Here is a 25,449-nt window from a genome sequence, read left to right on the forward strand (position 1 = left end):
TGATGCTTGGTGGAATGCACTTTCTTAAGGTCTCATTTGTTGATTTAGGATATGATAAAACCCCGGTGGATTTTGAGACTTTTTTTTATACTATCCTTGTTGTGGTTGCATTTGTTGCTGCTGTCCTCCCCACAAAATTTTTGGATGATTTCTTCATCCTGGTTTGTATGTCTCTGAGTAGGGGTTGTTTTGTTTTGGGAAACATTATCTTTCCAAGAAAAACACGGAGTGGAGTCAAACACAGTCTTTGGTATCTTCGAGGTACAATAGATATGGGTTTATACTAATAAAAATTATCAAATGCGGAGTTAATTGGTTATGCAAATACTGGATATTTATCCTATCTACACAAAGCTCGATCCTAAACAACTTATGTATTCACTTGTGGAGGTACCATAATTTCTTGGCGTTCTGTTAAACAAACTTTAGTTGATACTTCTTCTAACCATGCATAGATTATAACAATTCATGAGACAAGCTGTGAATTTATTTGGTTAAGAAATTTAACTCATCACATTCATGAAGATTGTGGTCTAACTTCTAACAACGACGTTCCAACCATACTATATGAAGATAATATGACATCCCCAATTTTCACGGCCAGAAAAGACCGATTTGTTTATGCTTTGTTTTATAAATCAGAGTAATCTTTTAAAGAAAACAGTTGCGGAATTTGTTCCCAAAACAAAATGTGATAAGAATTTATCAAAGCATTTCTTTAAAGAAATGTATTTTCATTAAATAACAAAATCTCGGGATGTCATGTTCCGATACAGACCAAAAGCATAAACAGTATAAAATAGACCTTACAACAGTCATTTATAACTACTGATCTATAATCCAAAATCTCTCGTCAAGTCCACCAACTTATACTCTTGTGCCATTACCTGTAATGCAAAGAAAACTGAGTGGGTCTGGCTTGGGAGCCTGGTGAGCGTATAGGGTTTTCAACCCACAATAATATAATTATTATATTTAATCATCAAACAATCAACCCAATTACCCATCCCCATTATCTTCATTTAATCTTCCCTAAAGATATTATCCTAAGGGTCATCTCATATATCATATTTACCTCTCATCTCCTTACATCTTATTTCCTTATATGTTTGTTCCTAAGAACTTTTCCTAAGGATCATCGCCTGCATCGCATAGACAATACTAATTCGGGGATCACTCCCTCAATATGTGTCTAGTAAGGGTTAGGGTATCATCGCATGATTACGCAGCCACAACATCGCATGGACTCGTAAATCATAATAAGGGTTAGACTATCATCGCATGAATACGCAGCCACAACATCGCCTGGACTCGTAATTCATAATAAGGGTTAGACTATCATCACATGAATACGCAACCACAACATCGCCTGGACTCGTAATTCATAACAAGGGTTAGACTATCATCGCATGAATACGCAGCCACAACATCGCCTGGACTCGTAATTCATCACCTATCTATCATCACCTAATTATCATCACCATTATATCCTCACCTATCTCTTATCACATTATTTCATCACACACCAACTATTTCATCTACCCATGTTCTACCCAACATATTTGTAGATATAAACTACATATACAGTTTAAAACTATTTAAAAACTCGTATAAAACATTCATTCAGCATCCATCTCAAGTAAACAAACAAAGTATAAACACATAGCACGTATTTCATAGCAAATACTTCATATCTATGTGTTAGAAGAAAGTAACTACACACTCACTTGATTAGACGATTCTCGGACAGCACTACGGCTCGTAAAGTAGTATTCTTCGGTAAAACTGGAAGATCTTCACACACCGGGCTTCTCGCAGGCAGAGCTTCGGCTCGGAAACTATTTTCTTCTCGGGATCTTCGGGCTTCGGGACTTGCTTCGTGTCTCGGGATGATACCGGGGCTTCGGGGGGTTAAAATAGGGCTTAGAGAGGGTATCGGGAGTGGGAGAGAAGAGATTAAGCAACCAAACTCGGCTGCCCCTTGAATTCTATTTATAGGGCCATTTTTCTGGATTCACGTCGTGAATCTCAAATATTCACCTCGTGAGTTCAACAGTCATCAGGTGCGTCATCGCAACCTGCGTCTGTCAGGCTCCAGAAGTCATAAATACTGAGTTCACATCGTGAACTCTGACAGTTTTAGGGTTTCGCGCCCTGAACTTCAGAAATTCATAACTTTCGCATACGAACTCCGTTTTCGACGTTATTTATATGTACGCGTAGGTGAGATTACGCTCTACAACTCTCGTTTAGACTCCGTCGGCTAATTTTGAATTTATTTTTATTATATTTTTATTATATTATTTTTAGTAGGCCGGGACAGGAAAACTCCGTTAGAAATCCATAACTTCTTCGTCTGACGTCCGTTTTCGTCTGTCTTTTTACCTTTGGACTACTATCGATGAGATCTTCGATTCTCATTTAGATCGTTTCGGCTAGAAATCACTCGATCTCATATTCGAACTTCGGGCTGCATACTGTTAATGCTGAAACTTCGAAAAATCAAAACTTCCTCATACGAAGTCAGATTTAGACGTTCTTTTTATGCACGCTCTCGGTTTAACGTATTCTACGACTTTTAGTTAGATCGCTAAGGCCAAATATCGCTCTAACGTAAATTCACTATTTACGTCGCGCTGTGTCGTGATGGTTCTGTTGCAAAACTTCGACAGGTCATAACTTCTTCGTTATAACTCGGATTTCGGCGTTCTTTATATGTACGGAATCCTTGTAACATATACTACAACTTAGTTAAGATTAATCCCTCTAAATAATCTTCCATCAAAAAGTCATTTTTGATGCTTATCGTCTCTAAATTGAATAGCCCGGATCTACGGGCGTTACAGATAATGCGGCTTGTATAGCCAAATTCAAAGAATGGTTTATCAAAGGAGACAAACCAAACATATATTACCAAAGTTATTTATTTATTTTTTCTTTTCACGCATGATCTTCAAAAAGAGCGTGACATCAGCATCTAGAAAATTCAATCAAGTAACAACTGACCGATTTGTTCACTAAAGCGCTTCCTACATCCAAATTTTAAAAGACGGTACGAAACATTGACATGCGACGCTATAAGGATGTCAATTGATATGATGATCATGGGGAGTTGAAAACATATTATACTCTTTTCCTTAGCTATGTTTTTCCCACTGAGTTTTTTTAGCAATGTTTTTAACGAGACAATTGTTTCCAATATCTATTATTAATCATGTACTATTTTTCCTTAACAAAAGGTTTTCCCATGAGGTTTTACCTGTTAAGGTTTTAACGGGACATAATACAATCGTCATTTAAGGGGAGTGTTATAATTATTATTTAGTAAATGATTATTGGATTCCCCATATTTCCCCATCACTCTCCATAATTAGTGAATATTATAACAAACATTATTATGAGTTTTATGAGTATAGTTATGCACCATTATAACGAACATTCACAACATACATCACTTTTCATCTTCTTTGTCTAGTATAGATAGTGAGTATTATGTATTGTAAAGTTTGGTTGTTTTTACCACAAGTACTGAAATAAAGATCTTTACAATCTCATTTTCTATATTGTTCTTTAACTTAGCTTAATATTTTATAATATATAAGAGGTATTTAGTACGAAAAGAAACTATATTTTTCAAATCTATAAACGAGTAACCGTCAATTCTCCCAATTTAGTAATGTTTTTATAAAAGTTTGACACTGAAATTAAATTTGAATCTTTGAAAACATAATTAAAAAAATAAAATAAAAAATGGAGCAATTAGGGTATCTCATGATTTGAAAACTTTCCTCTGGAATTTTAGCAAAAGTTGTCTCGTTGAATTAGCTTTCTACTTCACAATACTAAATACTGTTTTAAAATTCGTACCATATGCTCTAACAATTGATATGTTTGAATATGATTTTAATTATATTGTAATCACATGCTTTATTTTTTTAATATAATGATTTAGAAAGTTGTACAGTATTAGTTAATTAGATTCAATTTTGACGATGGTCGGCTCAGTTGACCCGTTTGACCAATTTCAATATCACACAGATTTAATTTACCTAATTCATACAGAAACATAATAAATATAAAAAACAAAAGATCTATTATATGGATAAGATGTCCCGGGTTCGGGTTCAAGTTGGGTTGTGGTCCGGGTCAACCGTTACCACTTACCAAGTTCCATTTTCAGGCGCGTGAGAAATTGGACTCCCTTCTGAATCACTGTTGACAGTCGTTGCTCATTGTTTGTTGCCGTAGCTTCGATTTCACTCCTCCCTCTTTACTCTCTCTCTCTCTCTCTCTCTCTCTCTCTCACACACACACACACACACACACGCACTGCTCCCACCAAATTCGCCGATCCCGTTTTTCTCTCTCTCCAGAATCCTCGAGTGAACCTCCATGAATTTCGTAGGCATTTCAAATCTCCGGTTCATCACCGTCACAACGCTATATTTGTTCCTAGCATTAGTATTATTGGCGATCGACTCCACCGACGCCTCAATCCACGTGTACGATCGAGATCCATTCCGAGAAGTCGGCAATGCTTATCTTGTCTCCGGGGGTAGCGAAGGTCTCGCAGCATCTCGCATCACAACTCCGCTCCCGCATCATATACCCTCTCCCAATGCCAATGACGGTCGTTCCTATATCGGGTATGATATTATTTCCCTATCGAACAGCAATTTCCATACCTGCTCGATGTCTGTTTGTGTATATTATTGTGTCGGTGTGTGATTGATAGCAACTCAGATCTGTGGCAACATTGGACCAAAATTTTAGATTTGCTTAAGTACTTCGAAGTATATGACGCTTTTAGTATGTTTCATAGTGAAATTTGCAAAACTGATTCCAAATTGCTTCTAACTCTTTGCACAAGAAGATCAAGAACAGTTTTACAATATATCATAGCTAGAAATGAGGCAATATCTTGTCACTTATATAAATTAGATGGAAATATTGGTGTTATATTATGGAAATCAAAGACTATGATGGCTTATGAACTGAAATAGTTTGTGGATGAATCCAAATAAGGGATGTTTAAAATTCAAAACATCCATCTAGAAAACCATCTTATCTAAAAGATTGAAATAACTGACTAGGGTTATAGGCAAGAAATAGCAACACATTCTCATTGGTTTGCTTATTAGTTATTATAATTCATACTTTCATTTTCTTCGTACTAGAACATTCTACTTTGAACATTCTACCCAATCATAGCAATGTCTTCAATATGCAAATCAATATTTACTGCTATAACTGGATAGATTTTCTAAGTATAACATCTAATAACAAAAATAATTCAAGATAAGCTATCATTGGGCAGATTTCTCAAAGCACAATACCTTAATAAGAAAAAAGAGATTGAAAGTACAATGCTTTAACAGAAAATACACAAATAAATGAAGGTACATTGCTGTTTCTTTAACCCTCTCAGAATCTTATTTTGTCAAACACATTCAGATTTCAAAACATCACATTTCATAGGACTAAAGAAGCTTCATCCAATCATTCAAGAACAGCACGTCGCACGGGATTAGTACAAGTTATAATCTTTGAGGCTGCAGACCGTGATAACATTGGTGGGTCCCCATACGGAGGACAAAGATCCATTTGTTGCACCTCTGATCTATCTAAAATTGAAGGCTGCAAACAAGGAGAAGTCATTAGAATCCCATCTAAAAGAGACCCCAACTGGCCTGTAACTGTCAATGTCTACTTTCGTGGACAATCCACAACTGCACAATTAAAAACCACAGAAGCTTACATCACAAAAACTGGAATGTACAACTTGTTCTTCATATCATGTGACCCAACTCTCAAAGGAATGACATTGACCGGTCAAACCTCATGGAAGAACCCTGATGGATACTTACCTGGAAGAATGGCTCCTTTGAAGAAATTCTATGTGATCATGGCTATTGCTTATCTTCTTCTTTGTGTAGCCTGGTTTTCTCAATATGTGAGATTTTGGGATGATGTGTTGCAACTTCAACATTGGATTAGTGTGATTGTTGGTGTTGGGTTGTTTGAAATGACACTTTGGTACTTTGATTATGCGTATTTTAATAACACTGGAACAAGGCCTGTTGTGATTACAACATGGGTTGTGACTGTTGGAGCTTTAAGGAGAAGTGTTTCAAGGTTGCTTATGTTGTGTGTTTCTATGGGGTATGGTGTTGTTAGGCCTACACTTGGTGGGCTTACTACAAAAGTCATGCTTCTTGGGGTAACCTACTTTTTGTCAACTGAGTTGTTGAATATTACTGAGTATGTGGGAGCTATAAGTGATAAAGCTGGAAGAGCTAGGGTTATTCTTGTCCTTCCTAATGCACTTTTGGATGCCTTTTTGATCATGTGGATTTTCACTTCTCTTTCAAAGACACTTACACAGCTACAGGTTAGGCTATTCTTTTTTTTATATGGGATACTGAGTATGTGGCTATTATTATGCATATAAGCTTAGCTGCTTAGGTGTAGTTTAACCACTCAAAACGACGTAGTTTTGAATAAAAAAATAACTTTTTTGGTTTTCTAAATAGGAGTCTCATGATTCTATAATTGGTGATTAGTTTACTAATAGTAATTTTTGATTGGTCCACAGGCAAAAAGGAGTTCTGTTAAGCTGGATACATATAGGAAGTTCTCAAATGCATTAGTAATTACAGTTGTTCTTTCAGTTGTTTGGATCGGATATGAGGTATGTATTTTGTAGATGTTTTACATAATAGACAATCACTTATCTTTTTATTTTTGCGTATTATTATAAAAGTCTTTATGATTTTGATAAATGATTTGTCGTTGAAGGTTTACTTCAAAGCAACGGATCCTTTCAATGAGAGATGGCAGAGTGGGTGGATTATCACTGCATTTTGGGACATTCTTGCATTTGCATTGCTTTGTGTTATCTGCTATCTGTGGGCCCCATCACTGAGTTCTCAAAGGTACATTACAAATATTATTATATTTAATGGAATGTTCATATGAAAATAGTTAGGAGTTAATGTGAAAAGTGTTGAACAGATATGCGTATTCAGAAGAAAAAGGTGAGGATTCTGATGGAGAAGAAAGTGAAGCACTATACAGTGGAACACCTAAAGGTGACATCAGCTTAGTCAACCAGGAAAGACGAGAAAAGAATGGTCAAAATGTGGTTGAGTTTGATTTAGAAGAGGATCATGATGCAGAAGAAGGCAAGAGAGAATGAATAATTACCAAATTGTATTCATTTGTTGTACAGATTTAATGCCAAAAAAAGAAAGAAAGAAGTAAAACTTTCAACACAGGGAGAGAAAAAAAAATGCAACATGCTTTTCGGCTTATTGTGCTTTCACTTCACAATGTTGTTGAGTTATTTTCTGTTTGCTTTACTCTCTAGTGTGGGTTCCATGTTAAGTCATTGTTGAGTTGAACTCTGGTTAAGGAAGATTGAGTCTATATGTTTTATTTTTCAAAGTTTTGTTGTTTGCTCATATGATGATTATGTACAAATAGCCTTTATTCGTTGTATGCCACTCATGGTATGTTCTTGTGGGTTTCACTTATCATTAAAAACAACCAAATTGACAACTTTGCTTGGTAGCAAGTGGTTATTTGTAATGCATGTCCTGGGAATTGGATTAGGGTTGAGAGTTAGATTTATGTCAAATGAGACATTGTAACATACATCTAACTAGTTTGAAATTGATGTCATTGAGACAAAATTATGCTACAGGCTTCCTATTGGGGAACTCTCGCTAATGTAACTATAATGATGAAGGTATCGTGTGATTTGTTAACTTGGTAGACATCTTAACAAGTTGAAGCCAAGGGGGTATTTGGTTCATAAAATGTTAATGAAATAAATCTCTAAAAGATAACAGAAGTTGAAAAAAAATCAAATGAACTTGCATGTGTTTAACCATGTGTTTGGTTGGCAAAGAATGGAATGTAAACAAGCAAATATATGCATGCAAACATGGAAAGTAGGAACCGTAAGAAATGGGTACATCAAAGGGTACAAGTGTATTTTGAGACCCAAATAATTGATCCATAACATGTATTTAGTACTATGGTGGTGATAATGGACAACTTTCGGTAATGTTTATGACATCTATTGGTCAATAAAGTATTAACTGAGAAATATTGATTGAAATACTTCTGGAATGAAATTGTTTGAAACATGAACTATGTTTACATAATGTGTTTTTGTATAATTGGAAGTAGATTGTCTAAAATGACAAGATGGCAAAGTACATTACCTAACTGAGAAATATAATTTATAGAAATGCTTGGAAGTATTCCACAAGGTATTTGGAATAAGACTTAAGTATTACATGTATGAAAATGGAATTTTGGGGACTTAAGCGTTAAAAGTGGTCAAATCTAATAGTTTTTATAAATGATGCAAATCTTGATTCATAAGTGGTATGACTATGGGAGGCTACACAACATGTGAGCTAACGTCTAAGTTGCATGGAAGCTCGTAAAATCAATGTCACATAGAGATGGAGTATGTCACACAATGTCATATAATATAGACTAGGTCTTCATAACAATTTGTAATAAAATTTCTAGGTGTTAGATATAACAAGATTCTAAAACCAAAACCAATATATTTCTGACAAAACAAGTAAAGCAAGAATTGATCGGTTTTATCTATTATATGTAATCATATATTCCATAAATGAGTAACATGGACAACCAAGAATCATGTATTTTTGATTACTTGATATACGATGGTTATATAATTGAAATAAGGACAATGAAAGAAAGCAAGAAAGAAAGGAGAATTTGAGATTGAGGAGCACCATAAGAATAAAGTGACATATACAAGAAGTTGAGAATATATTTGAAACTATTTATTAAAATATATATATATTTTATAAATTTGATAAACAATTTCCTAATTTATTAATACTAGAAGCTGTCAACTCCCCGCTTCGCGGGGGACGCAAACATGTTCGTCCATTGTCGATAGATGTTTAGTTTTGGAAACTTTTTTGGTTCACCATGTTATTTCTTTGGGTTTACATGACTAACTTCAATTTATATCGTCGTATGAAAGCGTATTATATGTGAAAAAAGTTATATGTGGGAAACGTACATAAAAATAAACACGAAAACGTACACAAAATTTACGTCGAAACGTAAAGAAACTTGAATTTACAACGTAATCTTTAAATTTTCGATTATATAGGGACTGTTTTTGTAATTTTTTTTAAACATATGGACAATGTCTGTAATCTTTAAATTTTCGATTATATATGAACCGTTTTTAAACATATGGATCATTTCTGTAATCTTGAAGTTTTCGATCATATAGGAACCATTTTTAAACATATGGATCATTTTTATAAAAAAAATATTCACATCTTTTCTGTAAATTTTAGAAAGATATTTTTTGTAATTTATTTTCTATACATGGATCAAACTTACCAACAAATAAAATTTTTGTGGCCAAAGTCCTAAAAACAAAAACTTTGTGGTCAAAGTCCTACTTTGCTTTTTATTATATAAATGTTAAAGACTAAAGAGGGACTACTTTTGTAATTCGTTCATAATTTATTTGGCACTCTTTGTTGGGACCAAGTATTTCACTTTCGCCACTTCAAAACTCACTGTTCGTTTCCCGCCTCCTTGAACACATCTCTTTCTTCCTCAAGCCTCCACTCACTTTCCGCTCTAGCTCACACGCTAATGGAGGATTCAGCCACCATCACAGAATCTTCACTCCTCTCCAAGCTCCAATCGTCCTCTGATCTCTCCTCCATCCACCAACTATTCTCTCTTTACCTCCACCCCTTCTCAGCCATCATCAATAAACCCAATAAACAGTCCAAATCTTCAAAAACTAATGCGGAAACATCAACTATCATCCGTTCGCTCGCCAAAAAGTTCCTTTCATTCCTTAGCAAATCCTTGTCTTTAATACCGAAACGCCTAAATGAAACCCCCAAAATCGATTCTTGTTACGCATCCGAACTGTTTGAAGCGTACAAGCTTTGTCTACGTTGTTTGGAATCGGTTTCTTCGGAGCTGTCGTGTAAACCCCATTCCGTTCAGATCCAGCGGGTTCGGTTGATACATTGTTATGAAAATTGGGGGAGATATGAAGATGCACAAAATGAAGGGTTTTCTGTGCTCGAGTTTATTGGGAAATTAGCCGATAAAGGAAGTGTAAAGTTAAAGCGAGGGGTTATCCCGGAATTAAGAAACGAGAATTGTGACAAGGAGGTTGCAATGTTGATCCTGGAAGTAGCTGTGACCCTTATTAAGTGTGTTTCAAATGGTAGAAGCAAAGATGAGGAAGATTATCCGAGACTACTTTCTATGGTCGATGAAATCCAACCATGGTTGAGGTATAGTGCATACTTGCAATTTTAATGTTTATAATTGGATCATGGATAGTTGTCAGCATGCTATTGCGATGATTTCATCAACACTGAATTGAGCAGTAATCATCTTTTAACAACACCAAAGAATTGAAGTAATCTTGAAGTTATTCTTTTATGTATTTAGCAGCTAGAACACGATTCTTTGCTTAAAGCCATACTAGGATGTGCAGACACAATCCCTTGTATCTAAGTGCATCAACTGTAGGAATTTTATCTGAAATGTTAGGTTGTAAACATGACAGGGTTGTTGATGTGGATGCATATGAGAAGCTACAAAAAATGCTTGTGACATATCTGAATAAATGTACATTGTTTCTGGTTGGAGAACTTGCAAGCTTTGATGGGAGCCTTGTCCATAGATTTTGTGTTTTAACATTTTCAGAGTTTAGAAAATCGTCCATGAATGATCAGATGGAAAAGGTGAGATGCCATTTTTAACATCCACCTCACCAGTATCCTGTTGAAGTTTAATTGGTTTTATGTCTTATATATATGTTCTCTTTGCAGTTTGGACATAGGATATGCAGTTCAGTTTTTTCCCAACTGGATGACAAAATTATGTGCAGTGTAGACATACTAACTTGTGTGTTGGATGCTATGGCTCATGAATGCAAGGTAATCTTCTAACAATTTGTTGTGTTTACTTCATTGTGCCATTTTGCTAGGGAAAAAAAAACTCTAGAGTATGTTAGGTTTGAACAATGCAAGATTATATTAATATTTATTGAACATAAAAGAAGAAACTAGACTTTGATATGCGAACTTTGCTTCATTCTTTTAGCCCATATGAAGTTTAACCCAATATTTATCAAGTTACATCTGAGTCAATGCTTCCTAAAAAAAGAGAAATTGCCTACTCTAGAAAACCTCCTTAAAACAAGAAATTACATAAATGTACAACAGAAAGAAAGTCTCTATTGGGCCTATATGAAAACATAAGTTACCAATAATATAATGACCAAAAATGAGAACAAAACATCCATAAAACTGTTTTACCAAAACCTTACCTTTGACAGAATTCTCTCCCTATATTTCTTATTTATCTTGTGATCTTCAAAAGATTGATATGTTAAGTCCACTATAAAGATACTAGGAACTACTGTTAATGGAAATCATAGTAGACATAACAAAACTCCAGAGGCATAGATTTAACACCAATGAAACATGAGGGAAAAAGGTATGATCATAGCTATTAGTTAAGAGGCTCTGACTCGATTAACATTTTTCTATAACTGAACTTGATTTTTTTGAATTAATCAGGTTATTATTTTTGACACATGATCCGGAAAAACTTTAGAGACAAAAGGTCTAGATAACTATCACAGTTTTGAACCACATAACGATCACAGAAAATTAGTTGAGATGAATTTGTTACTAATCTACAATCTCACTTATTCTTTTTGTAAGAAAATTAAAAAGCCTTTGGAAAATGATGTTTTTTTTCTTACTTACAACATGAATTGTTGTGGCATTATAGTCAACTAGAAGAACAAGGCATTATAGTCCATGCATTGTTGTGGCATTTTGTTTGTTTCTCATGAGTAATGGTAATTCCATTTTAATTTATATGCACCAAATAGGAATTTGCTTTATTTGTTATAATTATGATTGGCAGAATGGCAAGGACAAGTCCCATGTGGAGTTTTTGGAACTTGCAGAATATTGTGCCATCAAATGTCGAAATGCAAATGTTGATTTTTGTAATGCAGTTGCAACTCACTTTGACAAATTAGCAACTGAATTTTCTCAGGTACTTGTTAACATGTCATTTTTTTACTTGAACATGTAACTTTTATGTTTTCCAGTTTTAATAACAGTCTGTTTGTAGGTCAATTTATCACCAGTTGATTTGATAATGAGGCTTTATGCTATCACATTGTCTATGGGCGACTTGAATTCTTACACAAATGGGGGCAACACCAAGATACCAAAATCTGGAAAGGACATTTCTATCCTCAACATTTTGCTTAAAGTGGAAGATCAGCTACAAACTTTAAACACCACAGATGGATTATTAACGCAAATGACCTACGTGCCCTTGTACTTTACTGCATTAAAGTTCTTGTGTGGGCCACTTTCTGAGCTGATTATCTCTGAACGAAAAGATATACTTTGTGGACTTGAAGACGTCTCTTTTTCTATTAAGCTACCTAATATACAAGATGCTTTCAATCAGTTTGGACTTGTTTTTCTCACATATCGGTAAGTCTAATGACATTTTCTTTAATGCAATTCATTTTTACATTCTAATTTAACAATTAACAAACTTCTTTTCTTTAATTAATGAATGCAGGGCATCTGAAAAGGAACGAGATGTATATGAGGACAACAGGCGAACTGTACTTGCTGTAGCTGCAGCTTCTTTCACACTCTCATTTGCTACACAGAAAAATGTCAAGGTTCCTTTTTTTAAAGCATCACATTTACATATTATCTTGTTTGTCTTCTTGATGAATGATGAGTTCAGATCCAAAGTATATATTGAGGTTATGTTTTTCTTTACTCATTGCAGGAGAGCACTAAATTTCTTAAGCATCTTATTTCAGCAGATTGGGTCAAAGTCAATGGATTGCAATATCTCTTTGCCACTCTACACAATGTTGGTATAGTGTTGTACAGAAGCAATAGATTAAAAGAGGTATTTTACATAATGTACATTTACCTTTTGTATTCTACAAGTCTACAACCACAGTTACATACAGTATTATGTTGTTTGTCTTTTTGATGATTGTGTTTTGTTTGTAGGCTACAAAGTTATTCAAATTATGTTGTAAAGCAGCATGGAACTGTGTATTACACTTTTGCAAGACGTTTACTTCAAGTAGAGATGGATTTTCCAGTGATCTGACAGAGGATACCATAGTTGGTTTTGTCACAGAGGCATGTGCAAAAAGTGCTTTTTTGTTGGACATACTTTATCAGTGTGGTAGTAACAAGATAAGTAAGATTTTCATGGATTGTCTTGGAAGTTGGTCTGTTGGTCAAAGCTTGTTTGACCAGATTCCGACCCCTATAGCACTGATTAAACAATGGGTGAAGGTGAGTTACAAAAAAGTGTTTTTTGAGTTTTGATATATTACTCTACATCTTCTTTGCTATCTGATGTCTTTTGTTTGCAGATACAATGTAAACAGATAAAAGACCCTGAAGCTGGGCATATGATTCCAACCATATATTCGCAGATGTCTTCTATAAATATATCAAAAGAAGCTTTTGGCATCTTATTGGAGCAGGTTCTCTCTATCTTTCTACCATTTGTAGTTTTCTATGAACTTCTTTTTATATAAATATAAATGTTAAGATCCATTACTCTCTTGTTCAGGAGCTTGAAGCGTATAAGGAAATGAAGATTCTTAATCCAACATTATGTAAAACAATGCAAATGACTATCACAAACATTCTCTTAGAAGAGATCTATAGTACAAAAGATAATTATTTACAAAAATCAAGAATTCTCATTGCAAATGCAAGGGAATCACGAGCACATGGAGTTGAAGGCCTAAATGACTGCAGTAAATATTTATCTGAAGCAATATCTATAATGGTCAGTTACTCAATTTGGCTTCTACTTTGTTTATGTTTTCTTATTCTTGTTTGATTCAACAATTTATTTTGCACTCATTGAGCCAGAATGACTATAAGAGCAAGGATGACAGTGGTTCAGCTTGTCATGTATTAGCCGAGGCTTACTGCTTGCATGCATTATGCACCCAAGAGGCAGATCCAAACTCAAAGGTTGTAGATTTTTTGTTCATATATCTTTTTATCATATTATTAATCTCTTGTTTCCTATTTACTTTTCAAACAGAATTTTATTCAAGATGTTGGCAATGCCTTAAAGCTATGGTTGAGTCAAGAACATTTCCAATCTGATGAACATGCTCAAAATACTCTTATCTTGCTGTACCATGTTGCTGATTTTCTATCACTTAAGGTTCTTTTTTTTGTTGGAGTTTATAGTTATTATGTTTATTATGGTGCCTTATTGTTTATTATCTTCTCTTATTATAGGGCTACATGGAAGATCATTCTAACATATACGAGACAATGATCAAAATTATTACATGGAAGAATATGCCTTTAAACAAGTGGTTGACCATGCTTTGGCAATCCAGAAGCCTTAGTCATGCACTTTGTGCTTCACCTGTGAATGATGCATTCATCATGACATTGTCAAATCACTGTAACTTGTCAAAGTCTATGGAGTTCTGGATAAGTTGCATGAAGGGATCAAAATCACTTGAAGTTGGATTTCAACAGAGTTTGTCACTCATTTCTACTCTTTCCTCTCCAGATTCTTGTAAGCATAATCATGCTATCCAACCACATATAACAACTGATGAAGTCAAACAAGCTGCTTCTGATCTCATTAACAGTGTATGCTCCTTGGATATATTATATATCACGATCTCTGTGATTACATATAGAATTATCTATACATATGCTGATGTTTTATCCATTATCACTTCTTGTTTTAGGTTCCTCTGTCCACCAACTCATTGTTCTTTGCTGCACATCTCTATTATGATTTGGGTGAAAGAATGATTGCACAAGGTTTAATGATTGAGGTACTTTGATTTGCTCTCAAATCTTGTACATCATAGATCTACCATTTGCATATTGTGCTACTTTTTGCTTCTGCATCTCTTATTTCCCTGACTTGTAATTTTACATATGCTGAAATCTATAATAATTTAATGGAACTCTCTTTTTTGGCTAGTCTATATAGGTTAATTGGAAAATATACAACCAATTGTGTTTGCACATGTGATTTGTTTATGCATGAGGCCAACTTTAATGGAACATGATTTTTGTGATTTGGTGTGAAAATGTACTCTAATCACACTTCATTTTCATCACCAAAATGGTGCTAATGAATAGTAACACACCGATTTGGTGTTTTCCTGTTCACTTTACACTAAAAACATCTTGTTGATTTATAGTCATGTTTGTTGCTACTTGCTAGTTTCTACGTCTGTTGCATATGAGTAATTGGCATTGTTTCATTAGAGAGAAATAATTATTTTTTAGGATTTTTAGTTTGGCCTCATATCTTACTCTGTCTATGAAAAAGTGTCTTGCTTAATTCTACCGAGACAATCATCGCCATTCACAGTGTGAACTTTTAGTTTTAGTAGATTATTCTATTCACCTAAAACTTAATATCTTTTGATGAGTCATCTCTTTTCTTTAGGCTCTTTGTTATGCAAAAGAAGCTCATCGTTTGCGCACCAAACTTCTTCAAAAAAGTTTTATGTACTCAATAGAGCAACAAAATGACATGGTTGGTGTTAATGGGGACTCCATTCAGAAACACAAATATGTCCTCAAGACTTTCCACATGCATCCTTCAGTGGCTACATCTGCTTGGTCATATGATAAGGGTTCTTTTGACTTTGAGGACTGTGTAGTAACCCCATGGAATGTACTTCGAGTTTATCTTGAAAGCACTCTTCAGGTATAATTGCCAACCTTTTAGTATTATTACATTGAAATATGTTTCATGTTTGTGTAAATTGTATTGTAATTCAGATAGGAACCCTTCAAGAAATAGTTGGAAATGGATCAGAGGCTGAATCTCTTTTACTGTGGGGAAAAAACATTGCTACTTTCCAATCCTTGCCAATCTTTATAGTTGGATTCTCTTGTGTTTTGGGTACACACTTCTTTCCTTTTGTATTCTCTCATATATGTTCAAGCTACATTTGTTTAATTCACTCAATGCAGTCAATAGGTATCCAATTGAAAATCCATTATATTTTTCCAGGAAAGCTTTATGGTAAGCAACACCATTGGCATTTAGCTGAAAAGGAACTGGAAAGTGCCAAACATATGTTGGCTGATAGTTGCAGGCTTGTTTCTTGCTTGAAGTGCAGATTAGTTTTAGAAGTTACAATTGATCAGCAACTTGGTGATCTATTCAGAATCCGTTTCAAGAGCACTAATAAACTGTTAGAGGGGTTGTCAAAAGCTGAAGCTTTTTATAGGTCTGCTACAGACAAATTGAAAGTTTCTGAATGGAAAAATTGTGTTAGTGATTGTGAGGAATCTGGTGCAAGAAACACAATTTTCTGTGATGCACTTTCGATTGGTGAAAATCAAGTTGAACAAAATGATGAATCCCAAATTAATGGGAAGGAAACCATTCGACCCAAAGTAACTAGGAAGAGTAAGAAAAGTGCTAAGCCTTTACCAGAGAAAAATACGACTTCCAGAATTACTAGATCATCTAAACAAAGGGGTGAAGTTACTTGTGTTTCTGATGAAGGAAAGTGTTGGCATTGTCTTCCTTCTGAAGTTATGAAATCCAAATTGTTGACAAGTATTCTACAAATGAAATGGGAGTGCATTCGCAGACGCCTTTTGCTTAGACTACTCACTGGGATAGGTATGATAAAAATAACCTGAAAACTTTACCTTTTTGTCATCATAGAAATGGAGAAAATACTCATGTAATTTGCATAAGCCACTGCATGTCATGTTCACATTTAAAAAATAATTACAATGTCTCAGAACAGTCTTGTACATGGGCAGGAAAATGTTTGGGGATTCGTGGTGAAATTCAGAGAGCACATGAAGTATTTATGGAGAGCATATCTGTGTTAGTCCACAGAAGCACATTTCACCAATCACATTTCTCAGTTTCCATTGCTTTCTTGGCTGAGTTGGTTGAGAAGAATGTAACAGGAGATGTCTTTGCAGTTGAGCATGCATCAATTCTGTATAACGTATGTTGGTTTTCACTAAAAAACTTATGTGACAAGGGTACAAGGTATTACTAGAAAACTATTCTTCTCAATTTGATTTATGAAAAAGTTGTTAAATGAATTTGTATTTCTTATGAAAGTTGCATATGTCTTTTGATTACACTAATGCACCATCTCTTTTGCTCTTGTTTTTTCTAGGCATGATGGTTATGACATGTTGATGATTCCCATAACAACAATTGTGTCTGGATTGAAGTTATCCTTTATACTTTGTCGTGAGGTTCCTGTGCTCTTTCAAAAGGTTATACCTTTTTCCTTCCATTGTTTTGCATTTCTTCTTTAAAAAATCAAATCAAAGGAAGTTTATTGGTTCATGAATTGAGAATTGACAAATTCTTTTAAGAGGTCTTTGGTGATATTTCAACCGTATAGAACTTAGGTTTGACACACCTCTATGATGTTTTGCATATATGCCATAATGCCATATTAGATATTGATGATTGTTCAAATTCAATGGTTTCATTACAACAAACTTCCACATTCTAATTATGTTTGTTTTTGGCCATTGATAATGACATCACAGGTTTCACGGTTGCTTGCTATGTTGTATACACTTTCACCTTCAAACAAGGCATTGTCCATGTTGTCATCTTCCAGCAGTGTTCTATCAGAAAGCCAGTGGGCATCATTTTTCCATCAAGCATCACTTGGAACTCATCTACATCATCAATTGGTTTCTCGTATTGGAAAACACAAAGACCAAAACACCACTGCTGATATTCATGTAAGTATTTTGAACAAAAAAAATATATTTGTTGCAATTATAAATTGTTCATATGTTGGTGCTTTTTTCTATTACATGTTACTTATCTATGTGGTGCACTGTATCATGTCTCTAGTTAAGGAATTTATTTTATTCTTCCAACTAAGTTTAGATATAGTATTGATTATGAATTTAGCTCGAAAATGGGCAACTGTTAATTTGCACATGATTTTGTGTCATATTTTTGTTTTCAGGGTACTTGTCTCAACTTGCTTAGAGTGGCACCAGAATTCATTCTGGATCTTGAAGGATTTGTATTGAAGTTTTATAAAGGTCTCCCCTGCACAACGATTATCTGTATTAGCATGCTTGGAGATGATTACACCACCTTGTTGAGAGAATTATTGCCCTATAATCCCTCTACTCATGCTTGGATTATATTGTCTCGTTTGAATTCTGATACCATACCTATTATCACACTTCTGCCTATTAATTCAATCTTAACAGGTAACAAAACTTGTTCACAATTGTTCTATATCATGTGCTTTTGCACTAATCTGATGTTTGTTTGATACCTTTAGAAAGTTCAGAAGGCAATGAAGATTCAAGTTCCAGTTTCTTATTCAACAAAAAGAATTGCAACAAATCATGGCACTGCCCTTGGGGACACACCATTGTTGACAATATTGCACCATTGTTCAAAACAATCTTGGAGGAAAATTACATATCATCTTCAGTGTACCCTTTGGAGGATACTAAAGAGAACAGGTCATTATGGTGGGGTCAAAGGAGAAAGCTTGATCAATTGCTAGGTGATCTTCTGAGGTGAGGAAGATTTACTGTTTTTTTTTTTACTCCTAAATACAGTTTTAGTTGGATTAATATGAAAAAGATAAATTTCTTATTTCTTCAGAGACTTGGAAGATTTATGGTTTGGGCCTTGGAAGGTGTTGCTTTTGGGGGAGTTTTCAGACAACAAGCACATTGACTCTGTACACAAGAAATTGATGAATGATCTGAAATTTGAGAGTAAAGTTGATGTACGTGAAAGCATTCTCAAAGTGATAATCGGAGGTGGTGGGCCCCATGCTGCCTCTCAACATGAGGAATGGGTATCAGAGATGATCATGAAGAAAGGATGTTATGTTGGTGGAATAAAATGTGAAGAAAGAATTGACACCTTATCTTCTTCTGTTTCAGAACTGATACTAGATGCAATCCGTGGAATTGAGGAAGAAGATAGAGAACCTGTGATATTAGTTCTAGACTTTGACATCCAGGTAATCTATTTTCAATGAAAAAGACATGAATGCCCTTCTCATGTTCATGTTTGTCTGTTTTGATATGATAACATGTGATGTGGATGCACAGATGCTACCATGGGAAAATCTGCCAATACTAAGAAACCAGGAGGTGTATCGCATGCCTTCTGTTTCAAGTATTTCTTACACATTTGATAGATGTTGTCAATATCAAGAAAAGTCTGCATTCTTTCCTATGATTGATCCACTGGATGCATACTATTTGCTCAATCCAGGTGGCGACCTTCCTAGCACCCAAGCTGAATTTCAGCATTGGTTTAAAGATCAAAATTTGGAGGTAACACATTTTACCCTTTTTGTCTTTTATAATCTTGATTCTTGAAATGATTTCATTTTAAAATCTAAGCAGGGGACAACTGGTACTTCACCTACAGTGGATGAACTGAGCATGGCCTTAAAAAAACATGACCTTTTCATGTATTTCGGCCATGGAAGTGGTATGTATGCTTTTTATTTTATTTTTTTAATAAAAATTTATGCATCTGTATTTTTTGAAAATACCTAATTGTATTATTTATGATATGGTGATAATTAGGAGTGCAATATATCCCGGGTGATGAGATACAAAAACTTGATGGGTGTGCAGCTACACTGTTAATGGGGTGCAGCAGTGGATCTTTATCTTTAAACGGATCATACAGCCCAAAAGGAGCCCCGTTGTATTATCTATTTGCAGGATCACCTGTAATAGTTGCCAACTTATGGGAGGTGACAGATAAAGATATTGATAGATTTGGTAAGGCAGTTCTTGATGCCTGGATTAAAACAAGATCAAGCAGCTCTACAGATTGTGCACAATGCACTGAAATTTCGGATAGGTTAAAGAACATGAACATAGTAGATGATGATGATGGTGATAAAAGAAAAGGGGGGAAGAAGAAAACATCAAGAAAGAAATCTGTTGAATGTTGTGAAGTTAATAGTAATAATAATAACAATAGTAGTTGTAAACATAGACCAAAGATTGGGTCGTTCATGGGACAGGCTAGAGAAGCTTGTACACTTCCTTTTTTAATTGGAGCTTCGCCTGTGTGTTATGGTGTTCCTACAGGTATTAGAAACAAGGATTTGTGAGCCTTTCATTTCATTTCATTGGCTTTTGTATTCTTTAGTCTATATGAGCAAAGCAATAGAATGTAGAGTGAAATCTGTATTTATGTATCAATATGTACAAGACGAATCAAATATAATGAAAAAAGTACAGATAGATCATTGTTAGTTAAGAACGAAATTTGATGATGGTGGTAAACGGCCTTGTAAATATGGGGTGGTGTAGGATTCTATCATGGGAAGGGAACCTATGGATTTTAACTTTTTTATGGAAATGACTTTTCTAATCTCACTTGAGAATGAGATAATGCTTCTAACTAACTAATAGAGGATGAATGGTACAGGACAGATTATTTTGCCATTGTTTCATCCTTTTCATCATCTTATTTGGTATGTGAGTATTTTTAAAGTAGGTATTTTCATTTAAAATTAGATTATATAAAAACTGTATGCTTTTATGAGAGGAAGATAGTCTTGAAATCTATAAGTTTTGGATTATATTTGATATTTTAAAATTAAATAACATTGTTTCTGTTGTGAAGTACGACGGATCCAAATTGACTTAAATAATATTAGCTCAATGCGGAATGGGATCAAAAATTATCAAAGTGTAATAATCACAACGAAATACGAGTAAAATAAATAGAATAGAGACACAGGAATTTACGTGGAAACCCAAATCGGGAAAAAACCACGGGCGGAGGAAGCCGAGAAACAATTCACTATAATTTGCAGTGTTTACAGGAATTATGAAAGAGATTACAAATAGAGTGAGAGGGCTAAAATATATGGTGGTGTATCAGTATATATATATATATATGTAATGTTTTACTATATATATATATTTTGATTGTTGGGTTATTTTCTCTGGTTCATGGCTTAGACTATTTATAGCCAAAAACAATATAATATGAATTGTAGAAAAAATGTGCCGTCCGAATTCCAATTGTAGGCGCCTACCAAAAATTCACCGTCCAAATCAAATTCACATATATATACTACTATTCATAGTCAAGCTATGAATAGTGAAAGATAGACGTCCAATTTCATTTCAATTAACATATATATTACTATTCATAGTCAAACTATGAATAGTAAATGATAAGTTACTGAAATAACACCTGAATTATTTGCCACTTGCTAATTTTGGAGGCAACTTTTCCACAATCTCCACCTTGACATCAAAATTAAGCAAGTCATGCTTTACGATTAGTCAAAACCTATAACTCATCAAACTCTAAAACTTCCATAAGAACCTGCAAATTTTATATAGAGAAAAAAATTGTTTCCGAAAAATAAATAATACTTCCTCCACCTACGAGCCTTCAGGCTCAACTGCGATCAGAAACACCCACCATGTCCAAACATAATTTGAACTTGGCTATAGGAAGACTTTTAGTGAACATATCCGAACACCCCAGTGTTAGATTTACCAAAACGTAAACACATAGAAGACGTACCACGTAAATAACGAAAAATCCACTGTACTGCTTTCCAGTGTTCTTTCCCCGGGTTCGCCATGTATCTACTAACCATGCTAACAACATAAGCCAAATCAGGGCGCGTGCAGATCATAGCATACATCAAAGATCCAACAGCACTAGAGTATGGAACACGTGCCATGTAAGCCATATCAGTCTCATTAGTAGGACTCAAAGCGGATGATAGCTTGAAATGAGCTGCAAAAGGTGTGTTGACAGACTTTGCTTCGTGCATACTGAAGCGTCTTAGGACTTTCTCAATATAACTTTTCTGAGAAAGATGCAAGATCCTAGACTTCCTGTCACGAATAATTTCCATACCTAAAATCTTTTTGGCAGCTCCTAAGTCCTTCATTTCAAATTCAGCTTTCAACTGGTCTTTTAACTTCTGAATCTCCTTCATATCTTTTGCTGCAATCAACATGTCATCCACGTACAAGAGTAAGTAGATCTTTGAACCATTGTCACCTTTCTTGAAATAAACGCAGCTGTCATAGGTGCACCTGCTGAATTTGTGACTGGTCATGAAAGAATCGAACCTCTTGTACCATTGTCTAGGAGACTGCTTGAGGCCATAAAGAGATTTGTTCAACTTGCATACGTAGTTCTCCTTTCCAGGAACTACAAAACCTTCAGGTTGTTGCATAAAAATCTCTTCCTCAAGCTCACCATTTAGGAAAGCTGTAGTGACATCAAGTTGTTCTAACTCAAAATCGTTAGAAGCAACCAACCCCAACAATACACGAATGGAAGTATGTTTGACAACTGGGGAATAAATGTCAGTGTAATCAATACCAGGAATCTGACTGTAGCCTTTAGCTACTAACCGAGCTTTGTATCTTGGTTTATCATTTGGGTTGACAGGTTCCTTGAGCTTGTAGACCCACTTGCATTTAACTGGTCTCTTCCTTTTCGGAATAGGAACTAAATTCCAAGTACTGTTTCGCTGCAAGGATTCCATCTCATTTTGCATAGCGAGCATCCAATCATTTGAGTCTTCAGATTTGATAGCCTCGTCATAATTCGCAGGCTCCGTTGCGTACTCAATATTATCAGCAACAATAAAAGCATAGGCAACCAAATCAGATTCAGCATACCTCTTCGGAGGAATAATCTGTCTTCTCGGTCTATCTCTTGCAATGCTTGGAGTAGTAGCTTGTGGTTGTGAAGGTGTTGAATCTTCACCAACAACATGCTCATCCGACGAAGAAGAATCTTGATGCTGATTTGTACTCTGATTAGTGGTAGGTGAAGTAGGAAGCTCCACCTCCATTTGAGCATACTCTTTATTTGCTTCGGATGATACATCTGATGCATCTGTTCTTTTAGAAAAGTCAGCAACTGGTTGAATCATAGCAGACTCATCAAAAGTAACATCTCTTGAGATGATAATTTTCTTCAAATCAAAGCTCCATAACTTGTAACCCTTTACACCTTGATTGTACCCAAGAAAAACGCATTTGATTGCTCTTGGTTCTAGCTTCCCATTGTCAACTCGTGCATACGCTGGACATCCGAATGGTTTTAAATCTGAATAATTGGCAGGTTTACCGGACCATAACTCAAACGGAGTTTTCTTCTCGATTGCTCATGACGGTGATCGGTTGATAACATAGCAAGCAGTCGAAGCAGCCTCCGCCCAAAAAGACTTTGGCAATTTGGAATTAGAAAGCATACACCGGACCTTCTCCATAATGGTGCGATTCATCCTTTCAGCTACACCATTTTGTTGAGGTGAATGGACTACTGTGCGATGTCGAGTAATGCCTTCCTTTAGACAATAGACATTAAACTCTTCTGAGCAAAACTCAAGTCCATTATCCGTACGAAGATACTTTACCACCAGACCTGATTGCTTTTCAACCTGAACTTTCCAATTTCTGAAGGTATAGAAAACGTCTCCTTTATGTTTTAAGAAGAAAGACCACACCTTCCTGGAGAAATCATCAATAATGGTGAGCATATAAATAGCTCCACCTTTTGAAGCAACTCGAGCCGGTCCCCACAAATCCGAGTGAACATAATCAAGTGGTCCTTTCGTTGTATGGATGCCACTTGCAAACCTCACTCGTTTTGCCTTGCCATATACACAGTCTTCACAGAAAACCAAATCAACAATCTTTTGTTGACCAAGTAAACCTCTTCGACTCAATTCTGACATGCCTTGAAAACTCATATGGCCGAGTTGAAGGTGCCAAAGACGGGACTGATCTGGATCAGAAAGAGACTTTGAAACAACAACAGCATCACTCGAAATTGTTTGCCCGTCAAGAAAGTAAAGATCTGAGGTTTTTCGTTTGGCTCTCAGTTTGTCGGAGCCGTCTTTGAAAACCCTGAGAACTCCACCTTTACCAGCAAACTCGTATCCCCTTTTGTCAAAGGAACTGAGAGATAACAAGTTTCTTCTGAGGTCAGGAACATATCTAACATCCCCCATGGTTCGAATAACTCCGTCAAACATACAGATCCTAACTGAACCATGTCCAAGAACTGGACATGTAGTATTGTTACCCATCAACACATAGCCCTGGTTAACCTTTTCAAATGTGTAAAACCAACTTTTGTTGTGACACATATGAAAAGTACAACCAGAGTCGAGTATCCAATCACCAGTGGAATCCAGTTTATCTGAATAAACTGTCAAAAGTTCTCCAATACCTTCCACCTCAGCTACATTGGCTTCACCCGAAGTGCTAGCTTGTTTACCATTTGCTGCCGTCTTCTCTTTTTCTTTATTCTTCAACTTGAAGCATTCTTCAAGCACATGTCCCTTCTTGTGACAATAGTTGCAAAACTTTCGTTTGCCTTTTGATTTGGATCTGGTTCTGTTGGAAGATTGAGAAGTTCTACTTCTCTCTGTTGTTCTTCCTCTGGCATTCAAACCTTCGGCTTTAGCATCACTTGAACCACCACCAGTAATATGCTTCATCTTCTCTTTGGAATCCAAAGCTGTATAGACTTCATCTAAAACTAAAGTGTCACGGCTATAGATAATAGTATCACGAAAATGGCTATAGGATTCTGGCAACGACGACAGTAAGAATAAAGCCAAGTCTTCATCTTCATACTGAACATCCATATTCTCTAAGTTATTTACTAACTCTTTAAATGTGGATATATGTTCAGTTAAAGAGCCTCCTTCAATCATCTTGAGATTGAACAACCGTTGCTTCAAATGCAACTTTTTTGGTAAGCTCTTGGTCATCAACAGTTGCTCCAACTTTAGCCATAAAGAAGCCGCTGACGTTTCTTTTAGAACATCTTGCAAAACATCGTTTGACAAGTGCAAACGAATCTGGGATAAAGCCTTCAGATCTTTCATCTCCTTTTCTTCTTCGGTCCATGTATCGGGCATCTTATTGAAATCCAAAAGCGCCTTGTGTAAATCCATCTGAATGAGAATGTCTCTCATCTTTACTTGCCACAACGGAAATCGTGTGTTACGATCCAGTAGTGGAATATCGTATTTTACCGAAGACATGATTAATTACTTGATAAAATGATCCCAATGAGCTAATATTACAACCCGGATGCTCTGATACCAATTGTTGTGAAATACGACGGATCCAAATTGACTTAAATAATATTAGCTCAATGCGGAATGGGATCAAAAATTATCAAAGCGTAATAATCACAACGAAATACGAGTAAAATAAATAGAATAGAGACACAGGAATTTACGTGGAAACCCAAATCGGGAAAAAACCACGGGCGGAGGAAGCCGAGAAACAATTCACTATAATTTGCAGTGTTTACAGG

At 35.4% G+C, this 25,449-nt stretch overlaps 2 protein-coding genes across 3 annotated transcripts; both read left to right on the top strand.

Moving 5' to 3' along the window:
* Window positions 1-4,214: 4,214 nt before the first annotated feature.
* Window positions 4,215-7,528, top strand: LOC145115882 (Lung seven transmembrane receptor family protein). Of its 2 annotated transcripts, none has more exons than XM_079052243.1 (5): window positions 4,215-4,646; window positions 5,455-6,391; window positions 6,596-6,691; window positions 6,799-6,935; window positions 7,015-7,528. In XM_079052243.1, exons 1-5 carry the CDS (start codon window positions 4,393-4,395, stop codon window positions 7,196-7,198), a joined length of 1,608 nt encoding a protein of 535 aa, XP_078908369.1. In that variant the 5' UTR covers window positions 4,215-4,392; the 3' UTR covers window positions 7,199-7,528. The 2 variants fall into 2 exon arrangements, with proteins under 2 accessions (XP_078908369.1, XP_078908370.1); XM_079052244.1 differs by having other exon boundaries at window positions 5,479-6,391.
* Window positions 7,529-9,590: 2,062 nt separating this feature from the next.
* ESP (separase) lies at window positions 9,591-20,459 on the top strand. The gene is made up of 26 exons (XM_079052013.1): window positions 9,591-10,331; window positions 10,610-10,787; window positions 10,875-10,982; window positions 11,983-12,117; window positions 12,196-12,569; window positions 12,661-12,766; window positions 12,880-13,005; window positions 13,113-13,406; window positions 13,487-13,600; window positions 13,690-13,911; window positions 13,998-14,102; window positions 14,176-14,301; window positions 14,379-14,744; window positions 14,846-14,935; window positions 15,562-15,825; window positions 15,900-16,023; window positions 16,135-16,755; window positions 16,902-17,139; window positions 17,273-17,375; window positions 17,658-17,858; window positions 18,092-18,344; window positions 18,419-18,662; window positions 18,751-19,117; window positions 19,209-19,436; window positions 19,509-19,596; window positions 19,695-20,459. Exons 1-26 carry the CDS (start codon window positions 9,670-9,672, stop codon window positions 20,231-20,233), a joined length of 6,276 nt encoding a protein of 2,091 aa, XP_078908139.1. The 5' UTR covers window positions 9,591-9,669; the 3' UTR covers window positions 20,234-20,459.
* The last annotated feature ends 4,990 nt before the right edge of the window (window positions 20,460-25,449 follow it).

Source organism: Lactuca virosa, chromosome 5 (genome assembly GCF_052849685.1).
Source record: "Lactuca virosa cultivar CGN04683 chromosome 5, Lactuca_virosa_CGN04683_v6, whole genome shotgun sequence".
Classification (NCBI taxonomy): Eukaryota; Viridiplantae; Streptophyta; class Magnoliopsida; order Asterales; family Asteraceae; genus Lactuca; species Lactuca virosa.